Source organism: Sesamum indicum, linkage group LG6 (genome assembly GCF_026168435.1).
Source record: "Sesamum indicum cultivar Baizhima isolate 11 linkage group LG6, ASM2616843v1, whole genome shotgun sequence".
NCBI lineage: Eukaryota > Viridiplantae > Streptophyta > Magnoliopsida > Lamiales > Pedaliaceae > Sesamum > Sesamum indicum.
The window spans coordinates 11,365,440-11,392,377 of NC_142662.1; the positions used below are offsets into that span (position 1 = coordinate 11,365,440).

The 26,938-nt window shown below is 36.4% G+C and overlaps 1 protein-coding gene and 2 pseudogenes across 3 annotated transcripts; all 3 read left to right on the forward strand.

The window, feature by feature from the left end:
* Positions 1-8: 8 nt before the first annotated feature.
* On the forward strand, positions 9-25,981 carry LOC148787762 (dnaJ homolog subfamily C GRV2-like; annotated as a pseudogene). The gene is made up of 23 exons (XR_016066202.1): positions 9-55; positions 170-269; positions 1,271-1,465; positions 8,996-9,136; positions 10,182-10,577; positions 10,732-11,224; positions 11,935-12,157; positions 12,260-12,604; positions 13,631-13,924; positions 14,943-15,359; positions 15,440-15,785; positions 15,857-16,164; positions 16,275-16,712; positions 16,838-16,962; positions 17,296-17,419; positions 17,739-17,807; positions 19,705-19,819; positions 20,589-20,980; positions 21,132-21,623; positions 22,326-22,548; positions 22,651-22,995; positions 24,185-25,159; positions 25,531-25,981. The product of XR_016066202.1 is annotated as a dnaJ homolog subfamily C GRV2-like (transcript).
* Positions 2,179-7,847, forward strand: LOC148787763 (uncharacterized; annotated as a pseudogene). Its single transcript, XR_016066210.1, has 7 exons — positions 2,179-2,191; positions 2,293-2,933; positions 3,298-3,482; positions 4,606-4,694; positions 4,773-7,052; positions 7,552-7,604; positions 7,711-7,847. The product of XR_016066210.1 is annotated as an uncharacterized LOC148787763 (transcript).
* Positions 20,553-24,582, forward strand: LOC148787764 (dnaJ homolog subfamily C GRV2-like). Its single transcript, XM_088881360.1, has 7 exons — positions 20,553-20,879; positions 21,132-21,246; positions 21,340-21,623; positions 22,403-22,548; positions 22,651-22,995; positions 24,185-24,437; positions 24,556-24,582. The coding sequence occupies exons 1-7, from the start codon at positions 20,553-20,555 to the stop codon at positions 24,580-24,582; spliced, it is 1,497 nt and encodes a 498-aa protein (XP_088737486.1).
* Positions 25,982-26,938: the final 957 nt, after the last annotated feature.

Here is a 26,938-nt window from a genome sequence, read left to right on the forward strand (position 1 = left end):
CGAGAAGGTGATGAGATTCTTGTCATAGCTGAGGATGATGACACATATGCCCCAGGTCCATTACCAAAAGTCATACTCTCTAATTTGACACATTAGATGGTTTCTACAGGATGCGTTAAACCCTATACATACCATTCGATTTGGTTCTCATACACCATATCTCGTGCAGATTCGGAAGGGTCTATCTCCTAAAATAATTGATCCTCCAAAATTCCCAGAAAAAGATTCTATTTTGTGGTTGGCGACGTGACATTGACGATATGATTATGGTGATTTTCTCTACTTGTTACATTTACTTTTCATTTATTTTCGTATTAATCTCTCTTATATTGCAGTTTTTGGAGTTCTTTCAGTTTAACGTCTTAAGTGTGGTTTGATGGGTTAAAGTTATTTAAATGTGTTGGAGCAATTCCTGGCTGCTTAAGACAAATTGCTTTATGCATAGCGTGTGTGTGTTGGTTGTGGAAAAGGTAGGAAAAAAAATGCTAAAGTGACAAAAAAAATTAAGCGTTATTGCCAATCAATTCATTTTCTAAGGGGAGGTGATAATTTTGTCATGCCTCAATCTCAATTGGTGGCCTGAGCCGCAGCCTTCAGCTCCTACTTAGGCTTGTCATCACGAGGATGATCTAACTTGTAGGGTCAATGAGTAGTTCATTCCTAGTCTAATATTGGCCCTTGCAGTTCGACAAGTTAACGTCTGGCACTTATAATACTCAGCAGCATGTTAAAAGTCCAACATAAGATGAAACTTGGAATGATTTGTTATTTGACAATTAAATCTACTCTGTACCCAACTGGCCTATAGAGAAAAATGGTTAATCTGTTTCATTTTGGTTAACTATTAACTACAAAAGAATGCACCTCTCCCATGTGAAGGATGACGAGATGCTGACACCATATACGATAAGTACAAATCTATTGTGCATATGCTTCTTAAGTTTCGTCTTTCCCAAAAAATTCTAAGAATGTTATCTTAGTCTTGTTCTTCAGTCAGCTTCTCCTTTAATTGCTCATCGACAAAATGGAGCATTCTTTCACGCACTTTGTAATGCTAATCGCTTTTTGAACATCTGATTGTGAAATGTTGACATGCAATGTGCGCACCCTGATCTCAATGCAAAATTGAATTTCTTTTCAAACCATCTCTAATATCACTTTCTGGATATAAATTTTTGTTCAAATGCTATATTAGTTTAACTTTAGGCTTCTGAATTCGTTGATTCTTATCTGTATAACTTGTTTGTTATACTGTTGTGTCATTTCTTAGGTGTTAGAGGCGTTTTTGGCTCCAGGATCGGAATTATGGATGTTCAACGAGGTTCCTGAAAAGGACCGAGAAAAGAAGTTAACAGATGGTGGCCTTGACATTTCAGGATTGGTTAACTTAAAACTGGTCCATCGTGAAGGGAATGCAGTCATTCGACGTCACTTGGAGAGTCTTCCACTAGAGACATTTGATTCTGTATGTATTGTCATGCTCCTCTTGAGTTCATGTCCCGACACTAGCAAAACATTGTTACATCTTCACACAGGAGACCAACTATTAAAGCCCAATCCTGTAGTTTCAGAATGACATTCCCATACATATTTTTGAAAAGATAACAATAACATATTAGCATAACCAGACTGAAAACGGATACACATTTATATTTCTGCAGACTAAGGAGATTAGGCACGGAAATGTTGTAAACTTGAAAGGGGTGGAAGGTCCTCATGATTGTTTAATTTTTATTTGTTTATTGGTTTATTTAAGTGAGGTAGTTTGGAACTTTCCTTTTGCACCTTTTTTTTTACAATGAAGAGAACTTGGAGCGGAGGCTTTGATAATATCAGAAGAGGGAGGTATAGTCTGTCACTAACCAAGGAGAGATCATCTTCCTGATTATAGAGTAAGATGCTTTCTTGAGGCCTGGAATAGTGTTTGTTGATGAAAGTTTTTTGTTAATTTTCCGCAAGCCTTGCCAATTACTCATAATATTCGCAAGGTTCATTAATTGTTTGTACTTTAATTTGAAGATTTTACTGGGTATCCTCGCTATTTTTGAGTGACATTATTCTTGTTACAGAACACAGCTTTCCACCAGAAAATATATCCTTCCAGATTAAGCTCAATGACCATACATTCAAGATCCGCATCAAGTCCTCATGGATCTTTAGCTAAATTGGAACTTAGTGATGGGAATAGCTTGTACACCAAATTAGCGGTAAGTTTCATGTAGAACTTAACTATTCAAATTTCTCCTTATATCTGTAAGAAAAAACCATCAATCTACTCTTAATGCTTAATAGATGTTGAATTAAGCTCTCCTGCTATATGGTGCTCACTCAAGGTTGGAGCTGATGGGTCCAAATCACAAGTTAAGGAGTTAGCGGGAATAAATTCAACTGGATGGAAATATTCTCAGAATGCAATTATATGTACTGTAGAGCATATGGAGGAAAACCATTGTGCTTGGCAACGTTTTCTCCCTAATGGCCCTATTGCACTTCTGCCAATTGGGGACAATTTCAGCAATATCATCTGGACAATGACCCCTGACGAGTCATTGAACCGCAAATCCATGTCAGAAGTTGATTTTGTGAGAGAAATAGATCGTGCTCTTGACAATGGCTATGACCCACATCCAAATTCTCAACTGTTTGGTGGCAGAGCTGCATTCTCTTGGCTCACTGGAGACACAACAGTATCCGCCAATGAGTGTTTTGAAGTTCCTCCCAGAGTGACTAAAGTAGCCTCCAAAAGAATGGTGTTTCCATTGTCTCTGAATCATGCTACTAGCTATGCATTAAAACGTGTTGTTCTTATCGGTGATACTGCACACACTGTTCATCCTTTGGCTGGTCAAGGAGTTAATATGGGATTTGGAGATGCATTCTCTCTTTGAAAGGTTATTGCTGAAGGCATTGCAGTTGGATCTGATATTGGGGAGGTATGCTAACATTCCTTGGCATAATGACAGATATCTCTTAAGGTTTGAGCATGTTACAAAAACACCATCTGGTTTTAAACAATTAAGACGCCCAATGCAGTCCAATTCCCCACCGCATCCGGTTTTTTTTGGAATATGTAATGTAAAATATGAGCAAGAGTGGAAACATAATTTTTCAATACGCAGGCCTTTCCCTCTTTTTTTTTTTTTGTTCTTTTTTTCGTTTAATCCGAAATACCCAAACCATTAAAACATGTCTGTATATTTATCCCGTAATCTTCCTTTATTATTCCAGCTCTTAAGATGTGACAATTTGTAGGACATGAACATTTATCTAAATCATGAGCGTTCCATGGTTGCTCAGGTGTCATTGCTAAGAGGATATGAATCAGACAGGAGACCTGCAAACTTGACACAAACTTGACAATGATGGCAATTCTGGATGGCTTCCGTTGATTTCAGACCAACTCAATGTACTGCGCGCTGCTGCATTCCAAGGGGCTCATTATATTTCACCATTGAAAAGGCAAATAATCTCGTATGCATCTGGTGAGCAGAGATTTCCGCTTTTTCTTATGACTTGTAACAGTTAATTTTCAGAACCATGCTAGTTCTTTTTGTGAATGATGAATTCTATTACATGAAGTTTTAATGGAAGCCACTTTTTCTTTTATGATGTTTTGTCCCCTTGACCTGTCCAAATCCAATTTTCATCCCTCATTATCTTCTAAACCCAGAACCAGCTTCAATTTCTTATGGTTTTAAGGGCCTTCACAGTTTATCATTGTTGGTTATTACCACAAACAGTTCAGTCTCCTTTCCAAGTTGAATACATTCATCATCTAATACCATATTGTGAGTGAGAGGGTGTTTCTGCTGTTTGAACCTCAAATTAGGATTTTCTGTACAGTTTGGTCTTATGTAGACGTTATTCGTGATATTCCTGTATTTAGTCAGTTTGGGTAATATTGAAGCTGATGAGCTTCTGCTCAAATATTGTTTCATTTGGTAATTTACTGAATTGTGGAGCTTTGTGAGTGCATGTATCATGAATGATTATGCTACTCAAGATGGATTTATATAATCAGCTACCCCCAATACACTTTTATTGTATTTGTTCTCGAAAATATGCAACTTGTTAATAGATCTGAAACTTATGCGAACCAATTCATTAGCTCATTGGTAGGGCTAGTTATTCTTTTGAGTGGATGGGTGGGCTGGTCCTCGTCCTACGTTTATCTTTTTAATGTTGTTGAAGGGTTGAAGGAGTATAATATTTGGGCATGGAGATTGGGTGGTATTAAGTTAAGCACTAGTAGCACAATGACACTGGGAGGAGAATAAATGGAACATAAGTATTGTCAAAATCTTTTAGGTACCTTTGAGGACTTACCATGCTGGCGATCAACATAACAAAGCACGATGGTCTTGTTTATAAGAGTGTCATTTTTGGCTGTGTTTGTGCGTTTGTAATGATTCATGTTGTTCTTAGTTGTATGATGCCCTTATAAGTTCAGTTCATGATTGATGGTTGGTTAAGGCTTCGTCTTAACAACTACTTATCTTTTTAAGCAATGCATTGGTTGTTCATATATATATATATGTGTAGACATTTGCCACATCTAATGCATTTGTCAACGTCTTTGTGTTTCAATGTTTCTGGACCACATAGGTAACCAAGCTTGTACACTCGTTTACGGAAGGTTCGGAGGAATGGTCCAAGAAGGCGGTAGAGCTTGAGGAGTCATGAAGACTTTAGAAGTAAGTTCTATTTGTAATTTATTTATCCAACAATGGCTAATGATGCACAGTACACTAATTCCTCTTGTGAACATGCAGTTTGGTTGTGGAATTTCAAAATTATCTGTTTGTCTTCATGCACGCTGGACGCGAATGGAAGGTGTATGAGGTGGCAAAGACGGTCTTTGGAAACAATGACACAGAAACTAGAAAGTCTTTGCAAAGTGATAATGGTGGTAAAAAGTTGATCATTTTCTTGGCTTTCACTCTTCATTTCATCCATCAAGCACTCCTTTATATGTTTGCATTGTTATCTTGAGTTCTTGATATTTATCATCTACATTATGGGGTTGTGATTTTCTTTTTATCTATGGCAAGTTTGTTCCTTTGATAAATGGTGTTGGATGCTTTTTTAGTGGTTTCCAATTACTTTAGTACTGTGGTGTGGGTGTTTCTCATCTTGTTTTGTTTTATTTGGTTGTGCTTTTATGTTATCTCATTCAAGTAAACGATGTGTATTGTTCTTTGTGGTATATCAACCTCTGTGAGACATTTTATTGTTGGGATGTCTGGAATTGTTTAGCATTTTAGGTTTAGACTCTCGGTTCAATTGAAATTACATGAAACTTCTCATATTCTAATTTTGATTTGAACAGCCCAATTCACCTTCCAAATGAGATAAAACCATTTCAAAAGTAAAGAATTCCATGACATATATGTAGTGTTAATTAACACATGGTTCCGGTAACTTCTTTTTAAGTTTTCATTTATCTTTTGTTATCCTATCAAACTACTTTTGTTTTGTTTTCTTTTGCCAGTTACTATCAAACTACTTCTGTTTATATTCTTTTTTAGTAATTTGACAAATAAATGTGATTTATGAAGCCATAAGATTGAGACATGAATGTGCACTAGTGTTATGTGATTGTTGCTTTGATTAACTGTGGAGTCGTTGAGGCATAATTTCATGCATTTTGAATTGCTTTGAAAGAGAGTTGGAATATCTTTGCTTCTACTAAATCTTAGGATTCTTGTGAGATTATATTTGTTTGCTAAAACTCTACCCGATTGATCCTTATATCCCTAACATGGGACATGCATAAAAATTCAAAGGCCCTTCCCCTTCCGAAAAAAAAGAAAGAAAGAAAGGAAATTACATCTACTCCGCTGGTTTAGGTCACTTAGTAACTGGGTAACTTCATCACAAATGTTGTTATTCACGTAAAACGGTGGCCGGAGCTATGAGTATGCAAAGCACTTTAGGTAAAACGTGTTTTGGTTGAGTAACCGGGTGCCTTCACCACAAGTGTTGTCATTCGCGTCAAAAGGCCAGAATGCGACGTTTTTTGGTTGAGTAACCGGGTGTCTTCACCACAAGTGTTGTCATTCGCGTCAAAAGACTGGAAAACGGCCTAAAGAACACAAGTCACGGGCAAAAACAAAAGAAAAAAAAGAAAAAAAAAGCCGTGACTAAAGCAAAAGGGGAAGAAAAAAGAAAAAAAAATCATTAGTGGCCAAAGAAAAGAAAGAAATGCGAAATCCGTCCCGACTAGGTAGATGTAAGGAGATAAAAGGGTATTGTGTTAGCATCGAGGATGATAACATTTAGAAATCCATAGATTTTGTGGAAGCTTGATTGTCCTCCTCTATACTTGGCAAAACGAAGTGTTGTGATGTGATTTGCCTCTTACCCTCGTTATGATAAGTTAGCATTTGCATAATGTATTGTGGCGTTTGTGTTTTGAGATTATGTGCACATAGTATTTCGTTCTGTTGGAGGCAATAACTTTAAAGACATTGCGGCAGTCCTTTCTTTTCTTTATTGATTTATTAAAAAATTGTCACATTTCTTGGTGCTGAAAATTTTTGTGTGTAAAATTTTTTACTTTAGGCATGCCTTTTCTTATGTGACTACTATTTTTGGTTGGGAGGAGGAGGAGAAAGATTCTGGCCTTGTATTTATTGTAACAATATTTAAATTCTATATTATTATAGTTTTCTTTATTCTTATGAATTATTCCCTTTAGATTGCCATCCCAGCAGGGTGAGCGTGCAAGTTCAGTATATAGCAGTAGTGCATCTTACATGATTGCCCCTTGAAAGGAAATGTATGTGCTTGCATGTAAGAGTTAAAGAAGTCTACCATGCTGCATATAGACAAGTATTATAAATTTTTCACTTATAAATCTTTACTGGCCCATGAATGCGGTTTATTCAGGTATATATCAATGTATCAGATTCCTTTTTTGTGTTCCATCTTTCTGTTAAACTCTTTAATGAAGTTCATCAGATATCTTTCAGTTACATTTGCTACACTTGGTGAGAACACCAGATGATGTCCCTGGATGTGCTTCTTAGTGCTGGTGTTCCGTGGTGCAGGTGACTATTTATATGCTATCATATCATGTTTATCATTTGTCCCCTGCAGTCTTATGCAGAACCCATTCATTAGTTCATTGGTAGTGCGAGCTATTCTTTTGAGGGGTTAGGTGTGTTAGTGCTCTCGTGCATTTATCTTTTTATGCTCTTGCAGTGTTGAAGGAGTAAAATTCAAGTCCATACTCGACAATAGATATTGGGTGGTATTGAGTTATGCGCTCGCAGCAAGGTGTTTTAAATGAAAAAAAGATTACATCATGAGAAGAATATATGGAACATAAGTACTGTAAAAATCTTTTAGGTACCTTTGAGGACTTAGCATTCTGCTAGGGATTTTCTTATCCATTGAAAATCAACAGATACAATTAGATACCATCATTTGTTAATATTAGGTCTGTGAACACTTTTTGTTGTTCTGCATCTTTAGTGATTTAATCTTTGGTTGCATTGTAAGTCACTCTCTTAAATCAATGTTTTTCTTGACTGCTGGTGCAAAAAGCTCGAGAATTTGTTGTCACTTCCCAAGAGCTTATCACTCGGGGTTCAGTCCTGGTAAGTCACTTGTACTGGCTTAATTCCTATCGATATTTATGTTGATCTATCTAGAAAAGTTATTTAATATCAACATCTGAAATTAAATTCGATCTTATTGTTTTAGAATATTATTGTGGAGATGCTGCTGATATGGCTAGTACTGAATCGTCGAGTGTTGCAAGAGAAGCTGCAATACATAGTGCAGCTATTAGGTGTCGTCCAATGGTGTCTCGCTTCCAGTTATCATATGATCTTGCAGTCTCGTTATGTTCTAGGTTCGTTTTCTTTTCTTATGTGTGATCCTCTTCTGGTATCACCCAGAATTGGTCTCATGGAAATTTAGTATTTTACCGGCATTCCTTTTCTTGTTATGCCCCTGTGCAGAAACCTATGGTAAGATAATAATTATTATTTAAAATTGAAATATATGCAAATAATTGCTTCATTTATGTAATATATGACTTTTGATCACAATTGGAATGCTAATTACTGTGTCGCGCTGTAGAATGATGCATGTTAGTTGGAGCTAAATGAAGGTAATTTGGTGGATATCTCTAAGTCATAAAGTATGAGAGCATTTTAGAGGATGCTTGATGGTTTTGATTTTTTGAGTGCAATAATGGCAATATACTAAAATCGTCTACAACAGTAGACATATTGTCCCCATATTCCTTTACATGTATCATGAATGATTATGCTAGTCAAGATTGGTTTATGATCAGCTACCCCCAAAACCCTTCTATTGTATTTGGTCTCTGAAATATGCAACTTGTTAATAGATCTAGATCTGAAACTTTGAAATAATTAAGCAGGCTGTTCAATTTGAGAATTGGAGTTCATTGGGTTTAGGCCTTGAATTGGTATCCTTTTTGTCTATACCTGTATCATCCCCAGAATGGTACCGTGATGCCAATCAGGATCACCATGAACTCTGTGCTTCCTGTTTCCATCATGTCTGCTGACTTGTATTGAACTACTCTAGCTCTTTGCGGATCTTGGGGATCTTCAATGGCACTGAAGTGTTGTTTATATATCAAACTACTGCTGAACTGATGGAGTTGAATTAGTATCTAGTTTCTATAGAGACTAATTACTGGACTACAGACTATGATCATGATCATTCTGTTGCAGTTTTTCGCCACAGAATATGAAATAAAGTAATTTCTACTGTGATAACGAAGAACTTTTTGCTCTTATGATCATCTACATTTCTTAGACTAAATATATTATTAATTAGTTACTGAACGAGGTTCTTTCTTATTTACTTTGTTATTTAAATAGGATATCTATGGTAGAGAAATTTCTGTTTTTCCTGCGCAAAAGGCATGGAAGTCTTTACTTGATACACCTACCTATAGTTGGGTATGCTTGTTTTACAATGTTCCTAAAACGGGCGTGTTCTTTTTCAGGTAGGAGATGTGGCATTGTCCATATTGCACAGTATGGTAGCCGCTCATTCAGATATAGATGATGCTAGAGAGATTGTTACACCAACCCCCAGAGTAAAGAGGATCTTGTCAAGCTCACGTTGTCTTCCACATATTGCACAAGTAATATTTTTAAGTGCCTGTCCTTCTATTGGTTGTGTGTGCTCTTGTCCCAATTTGGCCAACTGAAAAATCTACTCAGACTTATTAGAATAAAGAATTGCTAAAAACGCAGAAAGTTATGCTTATTGTTGTATCTTTTGTTTATTTACCTGGAGAGCCTAAAAAATGTAAAGGTTGATATGTGGTTTCAAATAATTTCCATCAACCTTTGTCCTCAAATATTTTAGATTTTCAATCTGGCAGTTCTATGATTTGTATTCGCATAGGGATAGTAAGTCGAGGATTATGTTGATGGATATGCGAGGGTGGGGTACAGCATTTCCGACTTCTGTTAAAAGAGTTCTAAATTTTGCTTGTACGTAGATCTGGTACAAGTTGGTTCAAAAGAATTATGAAGGGCTGTTCATTTTGTTTTTCCCTTCCCTCAATCTTTACTCGCTTCAACGAGCAGGCCATTCTTTCACGTACATAAAGCACTGGGCCCCTTAAAGCATTCCTTTGGTTATGAGCTTGGTTACAAAAAAGATTGATGTGTGGCACGTAGAGTAAAATAGGATCAGAGCTTTATCCTACAATAAACCGGTTGCCTTGCAAGCCATTTAAAATTGGAGTCAGTTGTCCGGTATTTATGCTTATCGTCACATGAGATGCACATTGGAGACTGATTGAGCAAACAACTGTAGAAGGGTCACTGGAATTGTTGCACCTCCTTATACTAAGATATAGTTTCCGTGTAATATGCACTTAGGATATCCACGTGTACTAGTATCCTTAAACTCCTGGTGTTTTAAAGATGCAACTTTTCATATTCTCTTGTGCCTTTTCATGGTAATTAGATTATAACACTTTCACTTTGGAAGTGGGGTAACTTTTGTTCCTTTTTTTGCCTTCCACAGAGGTTTGAGATGTTTTCGTTATTTTTTCTTTTGTTTTTAAGCTGAACTAGGCAGTGGCTCGATGGTGGCTCCATCAATATGCACATTGTTTCTCAATTTCAGAGCTTCGGTCAATGAACCAAACACTTTCCTCTATTTCTTATGTGCAGGCAATGCTTTCTGGTGAACCAACTATTGTTGATGATGCTGCTGCTGCTCTGCTGAAAGCTATAGTTACTAGGAACCCAAAAGCAATGATCCGATTACACAGTACAGGCGCATTTTCTTTTGCTCTGGCTTACCCTGGATCTAATCTTCTTTCAATTGCCCAACTGTTCTCAGTGACTCATGTTTATCAAGCTTTTCATGGTGGTGAGGAAGCTGCAGTTTCCTCTTCTCTACCTTTGGCGAAACAAAGTGTTTTGGGCGGCCTCTTACCTGAGTCATTGCTTTATGTACTGGAACGTAGTGGCCCAGTTGCTTTTGCCGCAGCAATGGTTTCTGATTCCGACACTCCTGAGATTATTTGGACACACAAGATGCGAGCAGAAAATCTGATCCGTCAGGTAGCCCTGAATCTCCAACTGGAGTTTGTTACTTCTCTTTCACCCCAAGCATCTTTTTTTAACATTTAGTAGTTACATTCTAAAACATGGTGGTACTTGAGTCAACCTCAATGCAAATAAGTGCTGCATTTAACTCTCAGTTTTATTTGATTAGGTTCTTCAGCATCTTGGTGATTTCCCTCAGAAATTGTCACAGCATTGTCATTCCTTATATGACTATGCTCCAATGCCACCAGTGACATATCCAGAGCTGAAAGATGAAATGTGGTGATCGTTATTATCTTCGAAACTTATGTGATGAAATTAGAATTCCTAATTGGCCTATTGTTGAACATGTTGAGTTTCTGCAATCATTGGTAGTAATGTGGAGAGAAGAGTTAAGTCGAAGGCCAATGGACCTTTCTGAAGAAGAAGCTTGCAAGGTACTAGAGATTTCCATTGATGAAGTATCCAGAGACGACGCCCCTAAGAAACCAAGTTTTGAGTCAGTTGAGGAGATACCTAATATATCAAAGCAGATTGAGTATATTGATGAGGAAAAGCTCAAGAGACAGTATAGGAAACTTGCAATGAAGTATCATCCAGACAAAAATCCTAAAGGGAGGGAGAAGTTTCTGGCAGTGCAGAAAGCTTATGAGTGCTTGCAGGTATGCCAAATTCCTTGATCCTGTGTGAGGATCTGTCATTACTCATAAAAAACGGAGACCATATGATTAAGCTTGAGAAAAAAAAAAGAACATATAGACAAGGGATCTTATAAGCTGCCAGCTGCCAGATCTTATTTCAAATGAATTAGTCGACTTGTTTAGACGCCGTTTTCACAATTAAGCTGTTTATTGACTGGTAGAAAGTGCTCTAAAGGTATTTATGCTGTCAAGATGGGCCAAATGCTTTTTTCCACATATAAATGGATATCGATATTGGTTTTAAATATATCTTGGAACTAGGAAGGACACGGGACTATATATATATTTACTTCTTAGATATGATACTACCTCAATTTAAGGGTGGACCAAGAATAAATTTAAATATATAAATTTAAGTGGCTTTTGCGGAAGAGTGAAAATGTAAATCATAGGGCTTTCCTATGAGGTTTGGACAACTTACATATGTTTCCCTTTGGTTTTGTTGCCTCCATCTAATATTTCATTCTGCAATCAGTAAACTTCTTGGAATGTGATCAGCAAAGTTGGACAAAATTCCTAAGTTGACCCTACATATGAGGGTTTTTATGAGGCATGTCTTTGGCCGGAATGCAGAGGAATCCTCTTTAATTGGTTGTATTTCTTCATATTTGAGTTCTATGTTTCATATTTTCTCTTTAGTGATCTACTGCTTTCTTAGTCCACTCCCTTAGGTGACCATGCAAGAATTGCAAGGTCCCAGACTTGGAGGTTGTTGCTTCTCTTAAAGGGCCAGTGTATTATATATAGGTGATATGGGATTGTATTGATGCCATTCAAATATGCTGGATATCCTATGCTCTTAAGTGCCATTACAGTGGACAAGGATGATAACAATTTTCTTTCCGCTGATCGAGCACATCTTCTAGTTGCATCCTCGGAGCTTGTTTGGTTGACGTAAATTCATCATCTGCCTTTAATTTCCATATCATTCTTCTTTAGATAAGTACTTTGTACATGTACTTTTGCTTATGCTATTTCCACATATTTAACTATCAGGTGCGAGTCTTCATCATTGAATGGTGAAGAGCTTGTGAGAGATGGTGGAATACCTCTTCTTGCAACCCTCCTTTCCCGTTGCATGTGTGTGGTCCAACCAACAACTCCTGCCACTGAACCGTCCACTACTATTGTTGCTAACATAATGCGAACCTTTTCAGTTTTGAGTCAGTTTGAAAGTGCGAGAACTGAGATGCTCGAATTTTCAGGATTAGTTGATGACATTGTTCATTGCACTGAACTTGAGCTTGTTCCTGCTGCTATTGATGCTGCCCTGCAGACCATTGCTCACCTTTCTATCTCCTCTGAAATTCAAAATGCCCTTCTGAAGGCTGGTGTACTGTGGTAAGATAGATCATTATATTGTTATGATTATGCTTTCATCAGTTTTCTAGCATGAGATTCTAGTTTCTGGAAGTTTACAGAACTTTGCTGAACACTACTGTTTCTGTTGTGGATTTCTTGACCATCCTTTTATATTTGTCGCTTAACCTGGCTCCAAGTGACATATTGCTCAGTGACTTAGCTTCTATTCTTTCATTACTTTTCACTCTTTTGCGCATATAATTCTTCGTAGCTCATATATAGATATTGAATAATGAAATTACCCATACTGGTCTATTTATAATGCTCTTTGTGCTCATGTGGATGACTTTGTTGCTGGCATTTTCTCTGTCTTTCTGAGCTTGTATAGAAAACTTATTTGCTTGTGAAGGTGGTCATTTATTTTTTTAAATTGAACAAAATGTTGGAACTCTAGTGTTGAAGATGCTTTGTAGTGACTATTCCTTGAATGCCAGAATGTACTTTTTCTATGTGAAGTGTGAAAACTTAGGGTTTATGAACAATATGAATTTTGAAGCCACTGTATCAGCTGGTACATGAGTGTTACATCTTACAAAACCATTCCGATGTTTCTCAAAAAACTGCCGTACCTTGATGTTATAGTTTTCTCTTGTGGTCTGTTACTTGAATCGAGGTCCATTTACAAACTTGAGGGTTCATAGAGTTAATGTTTATTTGTTTGGTACCTTTTGTCGAGTCAATTTGCTTGCGAAGAGAGTCCAACTTTCATTTTAAAATTGAACAAAATCTTGGAACTATTGTGTTGAAGGTACTTTATGGTGACTATTCTTTGAAAGACAAAATTTCTTTATTCTACGTCACTGTGGAAGTTTATGGTTTATGAACATTGTGAACTTGAAGGCCTCTGCATCAGCTGCTATGTGCCTGTTATATCTTAAAAACCACTCCACTGTTGCAAACTGCTTTATGGTGATGTTATGGTGTTTCTCAGGTGAATTATTTTGTTTGAATCCAGGTCCATTTCAAAAACTTGTGGTTTTATAGGGTCACTTTTTGTTTGTTCAGGTATCTTATACCATTGTTGCTCCAATATGATTCGACGACGGAGGAATCAGATAAGACAGATGCACATGGTGTTGGAACTAGCGTTCAAATAGCAAAAAAATACATGCTGTAAAAGCATCTCATGCCTTGTCAAGGCTTAGTGGTTTGGTTGACGAGGAGATCCCGACACCCTACAATCAGGCTGCAGTTGATGCCCTTAGAGCTTTACTAACCCCTAAACTTGCAAGCATGCTGAAAAATAAATTTGCAAAAGACCTCCTATTCACATTAAACTCAAACTTGGAGTCCCCTGAGGTAAAGGCTGCAGATTTTGCATTTTGACAAAGAAAAAACATATTGGGTGCTACTTGAGCATTGCCTCATCTTCTTGCATCAGTATCTGCATATTTTCTTTGAATGTTGTGAAACTCAGAGCACTATAACAGGGCAGGTTTCTTAACATACCTTTTCTGATATGTAGGCAATACTTGCTTCTTCTTCTTTTATAAGTACTTTGTTGGTTCTTTTAGAAGTAGATAACTGAGGGAAAAAAGAGAGGAAAGCAATATGTTCTACATCTTTGTGTTATTAAAAGGTTTCAAATTGGCTTTAACTACTTGGTATGTAGTTGTCATGAAGATTCTATAACTGATTCAAGTTTCATTTTTTTTTCTTTTCCCGATTTACTTTTTTACTAGCAAATCCTGGTGTGGTGGTGGCATGGATGTTTTCTGGACGTTCTGCATTTAAATCTCGAGAACTTAATTTTCCTTTGAACTATCTTTTGCACTGGACGTAGTATTTAATTCAAAGAATGTCTTGCAGGTCAACTATTGGTTATTTAAGGGAAGAGGTTATTTGTTTGCATCTAATAGAGTATCTTCTTCCGTATATCTATCTTGTCAGATCAAAGAAATTTGGTGTTGGGTCTTAAAATCTATGCCCTTCCTATCTATGACTAGTTGTGAAGTTTCCATGCATTTCTTATGTTTGATATGCAAACCTATTTGCACATTTTCCTCCTCCCCACCCCATAAAAAAAAACAAAAAAACAAAAAAAGAAGCTTTAGCACCAGAAGTTCTTTTCACGAGCCTGAAGGTTTAGTTTTTTTGCATAATGATTAAGAAAACAATCTATATATAGGTTGTCTTTCTGATAATAATTGGGGTGTGGGTGTTACTTTTCATAACTATCTAGATTGAAAATGTTTTAAACACATATACTGTAGTTCCAAGTGATGGCCATTTGTAGATGCTCTATATCCATAGTTGATGACCTTGTGGGACTCTCAGATATCATGACATAGTTTCACTTGATCTTTCATTTGCACAGATAATCTGGAATTCCTCCACTCGAGCAGAACTATTGAAATTTGTGGAAGAGCAGCGTGCAAGCCTTAGTCATCATGGTTCATATGACCTTAAAGATTCGCATTCCTTTGTTTATGAAGCATTATCTAAGGAGCTCTATATTGGCAACGTATACTTGAGAGTCTATAATGATCAACCAGATTTTGAAATTACTAATCCTGAGGACTTCTGTCTTGACCTTGTTGATTTTATATCACATCTTGTCCATAATGAACCCGCTGCAAGCATGGATACTCATGTTAATAGTGATGTAACCACTGATGGATCTGCCGAGCAGCATTCTTCTGATGATTCTTCAGCATCACTTGATGGGAAAAGCTTGGAGAGGGAGGATTTCGAACTAGTTAAAAATCTTCAATACAGTCTGCTATCCCTTCAGGTAGAAGTCTGGTGGTTTTTCGTCTGACACTTGTTTAGTCACCCTTGACACCTTTTTTTCTGTAATTTCTGTAATTTCAGCACTTGTTGACAAAGAATCCGAATTTAGCTTCAGTGGTCTCCACAAAGGAGAAGCTATTGCCCCTCTTTGAATGCTTTTCTCTTCCTGTTTCTTCATCAAGCAACATTCCTTAGCTATGTCTACTTGTTTTGTCACGGTTAACAACATATGCACCTTGTGTGGAAGCAATGGTCGCAGATAGCTCTGGTCTGCTTATTTTATTACAGTTGCTTCACTCATCTCCCAGCTGCCGTGAAGGAGCTTTGCATGTTCTCTATGCCTTGGCAAGCACGCCGGAGCTAGCTTGGGCAGCTGCAAAGCATGGAGGGGTGGTTTTCATTCTTGAAGTTCTCTTGCCAATACAAGGTATGCTGATCTCATAGATAGCGGTTTCTTAAGAATTCTATCTTGTGCTCTAAAATGGAAATTTTGTATAGAAGAGATTCCGTTGCAGCAAAGAGCCGCAGCAGCTTCGCTATTAGGGAAGCTTGTTGGCCAGACTATGCATGGGCCTAGAGTGGCGATAACTCTGGCAGGATTTCTGCCTGAAGCAGTTGTGACTGCTCTTGAACAAACAACAGAAACTCCTGAACTTGTGTGGACTCCAGCAATGGCTGCATTGTTGTCTGCACAAATAGCAACTATGGCTTCGGATCTGTACCGTGAACAGGTGAAAGGACGTGTTGTTGATTGGGATGTGCCTGAGCAGGCCTCTGGCCAACAGGAGATGAGAAATGAACCTCAGGTATAACTGCTTTGTGCTGCAGATGTACTCTTTTGTTTTTGATTGATTACATGGATGTTCTAAAGAACGCTAATTCTGTTTAATGACTTACATGATGTATTGCTGTCTAGGTTGGAGGGATCTATGTTAGGTTATTCCTGAAAGATCCCAAATTTCCACTTAGAAATCCCAAGAGATTTCTTGAAGGGCTGCTGGATCAGTACCTTACATCCGTTGCCGCCTCACAATATAATGGCCAAGCTGTTGACACTGAACTTCCTCTACTTCTTTCTGCTGCCCCGGTCTCTTTACTCAGGATGTACCCCGCTCTTGCAGATCATGTTGGATATCGTGGTTATGTGCCCAAACTTGTGTCTGTAGTAGCCCATGGAGCAAGCAGAGAAACAATGGCTTCAGAAACCTATGTATCTGAGGATGGTTCGTCGCAACAAAATTCACAAACTCCTCAGGAGCGAGTTCGCCTTAGTTGTTTACGTGTTCTACATTAGCTTGCAGCTAGCACCACCTGTGCAGAAGCTATGGCAGCCACTAGTGTTGGGACACCCCAGGTATGCTGTGGTTTTAAGCAGCCCCCCTTTCTTCCCCTCCAAGAAAATATTATACAAAAGATGTGTTTATCTAATTAAACATCTGTTGCTAAGTTTGGTATTGTTCTGATGAGCTTTTTCTTCAGGTAGTTCCACTTCTGATGAAGGCGATTGGTTGGCAAGGTGGAAGCATCCTAGCTCTTGAAACCTTAAAGCGTGTTGTAGTTGCAGGGAATCGAGCAAGAGATGCACTTGTTGCACAGGGTCTCAAGTGAGCATCAATATCTCTTTAGACTCTAAGTTGTAGAATTGTTATGAAATGTGCAGACGTGGTTAATAAAACAGCAATGCGCATAAATTCATCTGTGTTTTCATGATAAATTTTCTAAGATGGGTGCATAAGTAATGCAAATCATGCAATTAGTATTTATTAGATACAAAGTAATTTTCGACCCACAATGTGCAATTATCTGTCACCTGGGCTAAGATATTGGTTGGTGATTGAGTCTGATTTTAGAATATTATTGGGATATGCATCCTGATAAAACTACTGTTGCATGTTCTCTGTGTCATGCAATACTAACATGGCATATAATTGTTGTAGGGTTGGTCTTGTGGAAGTTCTTCTTGGCCTTCTTGATTGGCGAGCTGGGGGAAGAAATGGGCTTTGTTCACAGATGAACTGGAATGAGTCAGAAGCAGCAATTGGCCGGGTTCTTCAAATTGAGGTCTGTACCATATCATGATTTGTGTGAACACATACCCTGCCTTTTCTGCATGGTGGTTTGGAAAATTCAGATGGTGCCTTTAGATTAAATGATAAATGACTTTATATCCAAGTAGAACATTTGCAATGAACTAACATAAAATGCCAGACCAACCTTGTTGGACAGAAGAAGTGCATAATTAGCAAAAGAAATTATGTTCTGAATTCCTATGATATGTTGCTCAAGGTGGTCTGAGTTCTATTTTTTTTTAATTTCTCCAGAAATATATTTGTGTTCATAATCTCTTTGTGGTCATAATCCCTTTGCTGTGTTCCCGTAGGTTTTGCATGCATTTGCAACAGAAGGGGCCTATTGTACCAAAGTACGTGACATACTGAGTGCCTCTGATGTAAGTCATGACTCCTTAATCTGTGTTGCATTTTATCTGACTATTCTTGAGTGAGTTTTTCCTGAAATTTTTAGAACAACTAGTAGCTAAAACCCTTTGAGTTCGTGTTTTTTGCATTAATTGGTCAACGGCTGGCAGCTTTATGTGGTTGGTCAGCTGACCCATCCCCTGCTTAATCATGGTTTTGCTTTCCATCAGATTTAGCTGCATCAAATCTTGTTGCTTTTAACCTTTCTTTTTTAAAAAATTATAAGCAGTCAGTCTTTCAACAATGATGACTTCCAGCCGTGGGATCTTCCATGTTTCCTTTAAAATGACAAGGAAAAACAATATGCACACCAAAATGAAAAGCTCTAAAAGGATTAGTAGTTTACAAGTCCTTGTTAAAAGCTTTTCTTGAGGTATTGTGATTGTTTCGTGAGTTTTTTGATTAGCATGCGAGAATGCTAAGTGAATAATGATTTATTTAGGCTTATTAAGAAAATTAAAGCTGCTGAGAAGATTTCTGTATCTTCGTTTCACATGTATGTTTGATCTACTTTGCACTGTAGATGCAGGCTTATTAAGTAGTTCTTCCATACTCTGGCATAGGATGGGCAGGATAAAGTCAGCTAATAGTGGGGTCTAGTTTGGATCTAGGTAATAGAACCGCCAGGATAATAGATCATATGCTCTGAATTTGTGGGTTGATCAGGCATAGTGCATGAGTTTTAATACATTTAGTGGGTAATGTTGTGACACTGCAGATTATCAGGAAACATGAAGTGTAAATGAATTTTTGAAAAGCATGAATTGTTCTGAAAATAATTTACATGCCAAATGTATGTGATACATGAATTAAATATTGAAATGCATATACTTTTTTTTAAACTAGTTTGCACACCAAGTATATGTGAAACACAATTGACAGATATGATGGTTTTTAGAATTCAATGGATCTTTTAGTAATTTAATATTCAGAAAAAGGTGTCATATTTTGTTGTAACGAATCTTCCAATAGACGTTATTGATGATATTCCTTTTTTTTAGTCAATTTGGTATGAGCTCCCCCTATTCAAGTATTGTTTCATTTGGTAATTTACTGAGTTGTGAAGCTCTGTGAGTACATGCTCACATTATCATGAATGATTATGCTACTCAAGATTGGTTTATAATCAGCTACCCCCAAAACCCTTCTATTGTATTTGGTCTCTGAAATATGCAACCTGTTAATAGATCTAGATATGAAACTTTGAAATAATTAAGTAGGCTGATCAATTTGAGAATTGGAGTTTATTGGGTTTAGGCCTTGCATTGGTATCCTTTTGCCTAACCTGTGTATCATCCACAATGGTACCGTGATGCCAATCAGGATCACCATGAACTCTGTGCTTCCTGTCTCCATCATGTCAACTTGTATTGAACTACTCTAGCTCTTTTCGGATCTTGGGGATCTGAATTAATACATTATTCAATTTCTATAGGCAATTGCTCATCATCTTGTAATAAAAATTGTTGGAGGTTTTCGCTGGTTTTACTCAATTCAGGCTTAAAACTCGGCTACATATTGCACAGTTGGTGAAGGTGAAGGATACATCAGCTAAACTTAAGCAAGCTAGTGAAACATAATATCAAGTTGAAGTTAGTGTCATTTTGTCTCTTTGCTTAACAGAGGATCCGGCAGTTGTGTTTTGTCATATTTCATCTATTCTGTCCATTTTAACCAATTTATGTGTCATGATTGCCTGCGAATTGTGGTGTCCTAGAAATCTTGCAATCTCTTGAAACTCAAACAATACAAATAGACTTTGTTTGTAGTTTTTTTGTTTAAAATTTATGGGGCAATAAAATGATGTGTTGAACTTTTTTTTGCACCATTCTCTGATCCGTGGTCTGATTTCCATACTGTTCCCTGCAGGCAACGAAGAAAATTACACCGCCAAACTTGCGAAAGACTTTCAGGCAGATTTGAAAGTCTGCTTAGGGGGAGAGAACGGATGTTCCTTTTGTTCCCCAAGCCATCTTCCTTCTAGGTAATATATTAAATGGGAATAGGATGCTATCCAAATGAGTTCAACTCTGGGATTTTCTTCTGTTTGTGGTTACTAAGGACAATATTTTATGGTTTGTGAAATTTGCATTGACTGGTGGATCATTTACGTAATCTCATACCACTTTCTATGTTAAACTGTATTGTTGGGCTGTGGCTTAGATTTTGAAACTACTATCTCTTGCATCTACTCAGCTGGTGATGCAGATATAAGTGAACATAAGAGTCAGAAACAGTGACCTCGTCTTGTAAATTTGGTTTAGCATGAAATTGAAATGAGATTCACTATTTGCAGACTATACATAATGTTTGTAACTTTGTAAAAGTACTCGCATTTGTGGTTTCTCACATGAGATGCACATTGGAGACTGATTGAGCAAACAACTGTAGAAGGGTCACTGGAACTGTTGCACCTCCTTATACTAAGATATAGTTTCCCTGTAATATGCACTTAGGATATCCACGTGTACTAGTATCCTTTAACTCCTGGTGTTTTAAAGATGCAACTTTTCATATTCTCTTGTGCCTTTTCATGGTAATTATATTATAACACTTTAACTTTGGAAGTGGGGTAACTTTTGTTCCTTCCTTTGCCTTCCACAGAGGTTTGAGATGTTTTCGTTATTTTTTCTTTTGTTTTTAAGCTGAACTAGGCAGTGGCTTGATGGTGGCTCCATTAATATGCACATTGTTTCTCAATTTCAGAGCTTCGGTTAATGAACCAAACTCTTTCCTCTATTTCTTATGTGCAGGTAATGCTTTCTCGTGAACCGACTATTGTTGATGCTGCTGCTGCTCTTCTGAAAGCTATAGTTACTAGGAACCCAAAAGCAATGATCCGTTTATACAGTACAGGCGCATTTTATTTTGCTCTGGCTTACCCTGGATCTAATCTTCTTTCAATTGCCCAACTCTTCTCGGTGACTCATGTTTATCAAGCTTTTCATGGTGGTGAGGAAGCTGCAGTTTCCTCTTCTCTACCTTTGGCGAAACGAAGTGTTTTAGGTGGCCTCTTACCTAGTCATTGCTTTATGTACTGGAACGTAGCGGCCCAGTTGCTTTTCCCGCAGCAATGGTTTCTGATTCTGACACTCCTGAGATTATTTGGACACACAAGATGCGAGCAGAAAATCTAATCCGTCAGGTAGCCTGAATCTGCAACTGGAGTTTGCTACTTGTCTTTCACCCCAAGCATCTTTTGTTAACATTTAGTATTTACATTCTAAAACATGGTGGTACTTGAGTCATCCTCAATGCAAATAAGTGCTGCATTTATCTTAGTTTTATTTGATTAGGTTCTTCAGCATCTTGGTGATTTCCCTCAGAAATTGTCACAGCATTGTCATTCCTTATATGACCATGCTCCAATGCCACCAGTGACATATCCAGAGCTGAAAGATGAAATGTGGTGTCATCTTTATTATCTTCGAAACTTATGTGATGAAGTTAGATTACCTAATTGACCTATTGTTGAACATGTTGAGTTTTTGCAAATATTGCTAGTAATGTGGAGAGAAGAGTTAACTCGAAGGCCAATGGACCTTTCTGAAGAAGAAGCTTGCAAGATACTAGAGATCTCCATTGATGAAGTATCCAGAGACGACGCCCCTAAGAAAGCAAGTTTTGAGTCAGTTGAGGAGATACCTAATATATCAAAGCAGATTGAGTATATTGATGAGGAAAAGCTCAAGAGACATAGGAAACTTGCAATGAAGTATCATCCAAACAATAATCCTGAAGGGAGGGAGAAGTTTCTGGCAGTGCAGAAAGCTTATGAGTGCTTGCAGGTATGCCAAATTCCTTGATCCTGTGTGAGGATCTGTCGTTACTCATAAAAAACGGAGACTATATGATTAAGCTTGAGGGAAAAAAAAGAACATATAGACAAGGGATCCTATAAGCTGCCAGATCTTATTTCAAATGAATTAGTCGACTTGTTTAGACGCCGTTTTCACAATTAAGCTGTTTATTTGACTGGTAGAAAGTGCTCTAAAGGTATTTATGCTGTCAAGATGAGCCAAATGCTTTTTTACACATGTAAATGGATATCAGTATTGGTTTTAAATATATCTTGGAACTAGGAAGGACACGGGACTATCCATATATTTAATTCTTAGATATGATACTACCTCAATTTAAGGTGTGGACCAAGAAATAAATTTAAATATATAAATTTAAGTGGCTTTTGCGGAAGAGTGAAAATGTAAATCATAGGGCTTTCCTATGAGGTTTGGACTACTTACATATGTTTCCGTTTGGTTTTGTTGCCTCCATCTAATATTTCATTCTGCAATCAGTAAACTTCTTGGAATATGATCAGCAAAGTTGGACAAAATTCCTAAGTTGAACCCTACATATGAGGGTTTTTATGAGGCATGTCTTTGGCCGGAACGCAATCCTCTTTAATTGGTTGTATTTCTTCATATTTGAGTTCTATGTTTCATATTTTCTTTTTAGTGATCTACTGCTTTCTTATTCCTCTCCCTTAGGTGACCATGCAAGGATTGCAAGGTCCCCAGACTTGGAGGTTGTTGCTTCTCTTAAAGGGCCAGTGTATTCTATATAGGTGATATGGATTGTATTGATGCCATTAAAATATGCTGGATATCCTATGCTCTTAAGTGCCATTACAGTGGACAAGGATGATAACAATTTTCTTTCCTCTGATCGAGCACATCTTCTAGTTGCATCCTCGGAGCTTGTTTGTTTGACGTAAATTCATCATCTGCCTTTAATTTCCATATCATTCTTCTTTAGATAAGTACTTTGTAAATGTACTTTGGCTTATGCTATTTCCACTTATTTAACTATCAGGTGCGAGTCTTCATCATTGAATAGTGAAGAGCTTGTGAGAGATGGTGGAATACCACTTCTTGCAACCCTCCTTTCCCGTTGCATGTGTGTGGTCCAACCAACAACTCGTGCCACTGAACCGTCCACTACTATTGTTGCTAACATAATGCGAACCTTTTCAGTTTTGAGTCAGTTTGAAAGTGCGAGAACTGAGATGCTCGAATTTTCAGGATTAGTTGATGACATTGTTCATTGCACTGAACTTGAGCTTGTTCCTGCTGCTATTGATGCTGCCCTGCAGACCATTGCTCACCTTTCTATCTCCTCTGAAATTCAAAATGCCCTTCTGAAGGCTGGTGTACTGTGGTAAGATAGATTATTATATTGTTATGATTATGCTTTCATCAGTTTCTAGCATGAGATTCTAGTTTCTGGAAGTTTGCAGAACACTACTCTTTCTGTTATGGATCTCTTGACCGTCCTTTTATATTTGTCGCTTAACCTGGCTCCAAGTGACTTTGCTTCTATTCGATCATTACTTTTCACTCTTTTGCCCATATAATTCTTCGTAGCTCATATATGGATATTGAATAATGAAATTACCCATATTGGTCTATTTATACTCTTTGTGCTCATGTGGATGACTTTGTTGCTGGCATTTTCTCTGTGTCTGTCTGAGCTTGTACAGAAAACTTATTTGCTTGTGAAGGTGGTCATATTTTTATTTTTTTAAATTGAACAAAATGTTGGAACTCTAGTGTTGAAGATGCTTTGTGGTGACTATTATTTGAATGGAGAATGTACTTTTTCTACGTGAAGTGTGAAAACTTAAGCTTTATGAGCAATATGAATTTTGAAGCCACTGCATCAGCTGGCACATGATTGTTACATCTTACAAAAACCACTCCGATGTTTCTCAAAAAACTGCCATACCTTGATGTTATAGTTTTCTCTTGTGGTCCGTTACTTGAATCGAGGTCCATTTACAAACTTGAGGGTTCATAGAGTTAATGTTTATTTGTTCGGTACCTTTTGTCGAGTCAATTTGCTTGCGAAGAGAGTCCAACTTTTATTTTAAAATTGAACAAAATCTTGGAAACAACAACGATTAATTACTATTGCTATAAAACAAGCTCATATTTTATCTTTGTTACCTTTTCTCAATAATGAGAAACAATTTGAAAGAACTGCTTCTTTTATTATGTCAAAAAGCTCAGGAACGAATATATATGGAATAGAAAGATTCCAACCCCCCAAGTAAAGAACTGTTACAAATCAAGAAGAAACTAGTTTTGAAGGTACTTTAAGGTGACTATTCTTTGAAAGACAAAATTTCTTTATTCTACGGCATTGTGGAAGTTTATGGTTTATGAACATTGTGAACTTGAAGGCCTCTGCATCAGCTGCTATGTGCCTGTTATATCTTAAAAACCACTCCACTGTTGCAAACTGCTTTATCGTGATGTTATGGTCTTTCTCAGGTGGATTATTTTGTTTGAATCCATGTAGATTTCAGAAACTTCTGGTTTTATAGGGTCACTTTTTGTTTGTTCAGGTACCTTATACCATTGTTGCTCCAATATGATTCGACGGCAGAGGAATCAGATAAGACAGATGCACATGGTGTTGGAACTAGCGTTCAAATACAAGGCTTAGTGGTTTGGTTGACGAGGAGATCACAGACACCCTACAATCAGGCTGCAGCTGATGCCCTTAGAGCTTTACTAACCCCTAAACTTGCAAGCATGCTGAAAAATAAATTAGCAAAAGAGCTATTCACATTAAACTCAAACTTGGAGTCCCCTGAGGTAAATGCTGCAGATTTTGCATTTTGACAAAGAAAAAACATATTGGGTGCTACTTGAGCATTGCCTCATCTTCTTGCATTGGTATTTGCATATTTTCTTTGAATGTTGTGAAATTCAGAGCACTATAACAGGGCAGGCTTCTTAACATATCTTTTCTGATATGTAGGCAATACTTGCTGCTGCTTCTTTTGTAAGTACTTTGTTGGTTCTATTAGATGTAGATAACTGACGGAAAAAAAGAGAGGAAAGCAATATGTTCTACATGTTTGTGTTATTAAAAGGTTTCAAATTTACGTCCTTAGATCTTCTTGGCTTTAACTACTTTGTATGTAGTTGTCATGAAGATTCTATAACTGATTCAAGTTTCATTTTTTGTCTTTTCCTGATTTACTTTTTTACTAGCAAATCCAGGTGTGGTGGTGGCATGGATGTTTTATGGACGTTCTGCATTTAAATCTAGAGAACTTAATTTTCCTTTGAACTGTCTTTTTACACTGGACATAGTATTTAATTTAAAGAATCTCTTGTGGTTTCTCATCTAATATATGTTACGGTACCTGTCGCATGTGCAACTTCTTCAAATTTGTCGTGTAGCCCTCTAATTATAGTTCTTTCTTTTTCTTTCATCACATAAATTTTTTTCAGTTACATTTGCTACACTTGGTGAGAAGACCATGGTGATGTTCCTGGAAGTGCTTTAGCATTGGTGTTCCGTGGTGCAGGTGACTATTCATATGCTATCATATCATTTTTATCATTTGTCCCCCAATGATTTGTGTTGTTGGGTTCTAATTTTCTTGGATTTTTGACTAATTGGAGCGTATTTCTTCATTGTTTTTGCTGCTCTGATTTAATTTATCTAGTAATAATAGCGTTTGTGTTCTACCACCTTACATATTTGCTTCTTTGCTGCTGAAACTCTGTTGTTGTTCTCCATTTTCAACTTTCTTTTTTCACAGCATATATAGTCAACCAACATATTGTAGAACTCTTGTAAAGTTAATCTGCTCCTGTGGTAGAGATTGTGTTCTTGCTTGCATGCTTGGACTCACGTTGAAGTAACTTCCTCCTCGCTTATACAACTCTTTGACAGCATGAGAATTGGCGGGTGATGAATACAGTTGTTGAACAAAACCTTCCAACCAAAAAGGTGAGAGTAGATCCATCCTCATACACTCTGATTTATTATTTAAAAGAGTATATAATTGAAATAATACATAAGTGGTGTTCACACTTTTATTATAATATAACATAATAATATATATAACTGTAAATGAAAAGCATACTAAGTTATTGTGTATATTATAAATTTGTGAATGGTTAGCTATTATATTTCTTCATTATGACTGTCGTTAAATAATTTTATAATTAATTTTTAGTTTATTTGCATAGGATAATGGAGATAGTATTTGTCATTTTTTATATTTCTTCTTTTTTGTGATGACAATTATATCTCTTTCTTATAATAATAGATTGTTAAATCATGTATAGTAACTTTGTAATTAGTTAATTTATGTAAAATCAAGTTAGTAGTTGAATTCTAACTTGGATGTTATATGATAATTGGATTCCAATAGAAATGGTTTATATGCAAATTATATTGCATAATAAGAATTATTTATGATTTATTATATATTAAAAATTATTTGTAATGAGAAAGTCACCATTATTTCATTTATTTTATATTTGTTTCACTTATTAATTAAATTTCTTATTTTATTTGTTGTGTTGTGGGAGAAAATGTTCTAAAATTGATGGAACGAATTGGAGTGCTACAATTAAAATTATAATTGATTATTTAATTCAAAGAAATTACATATTGCTAGAAAAATTATTAAGTAGACCAAATATTTTAATGCAGTATATATGTTAAGTAGTAAGACATCAATTATCTATTGGTTTGTTACATATACACACACACGCACATAATAATTATATTTATTGTCATTATTTATGGTTTAATGATTTTGAATTTTAATGTTTATAAATTTTTACAAGTTTGATTTGAAACTTGTGTCTACATGCATATTATATTATATAATTATATTTTTTTATATTATATATAATTTACTATAGAATCTAAAAATATTTATTTGCATACTTAGAATAAGAAAATTAAATTATACATAAATTGTTTATAATTATATTAGTATTTTGTGATTTATTATATATTACTAATAATATTTTCATATTATTCTATTGTTATATATAGGGTACTTTGTATTTATGGTCTCCTTTTGTTTTATTCTCTGTGTATCAATGTTATAGGGCAAATTACATGTTTTTGGTTTCTTAATGTTGTCGTATAATAGGACTTTTAAAGATAGATACTTATTACATATTATTAGATAGATATTTATTCGCTTTGTTAGGCAATAAAAAAAGAAGAAAATTGAATTTACTGTACAAAATAAATAAATAGTCCTTATGGTTATTATATTTGTAATTATAATTGAATTTATTGTATTTATAGTTCTCATGTAGGGTCTATGTAGGGTTAG

Excerpts from the sequence above, each read along its gene's own strand:
- LOC148787764 (XM_088881360.1), top strand. The coding sequence starts at position 20,553 with ATGAACCAAACTCTTTCCTCTATTTCTTATGTGCAGGTAATGCTTTCT. Across the intron at positions 21,247-21,339 it reads GCTGAAAGATGAAATGTGGT|TAATGTGGAGAGAAGAGTTA; the intron begins GTCATCTTTATT and ends AAATATTGCTAG. Across the intron at positions 24,438-24,555 it reads CAAACTTGGAGTCCCCTGAG|AGCACTATAACAGGGCAGGC; the intron begins GTAAATGCTGCA and ends TGTGAAATTCAG.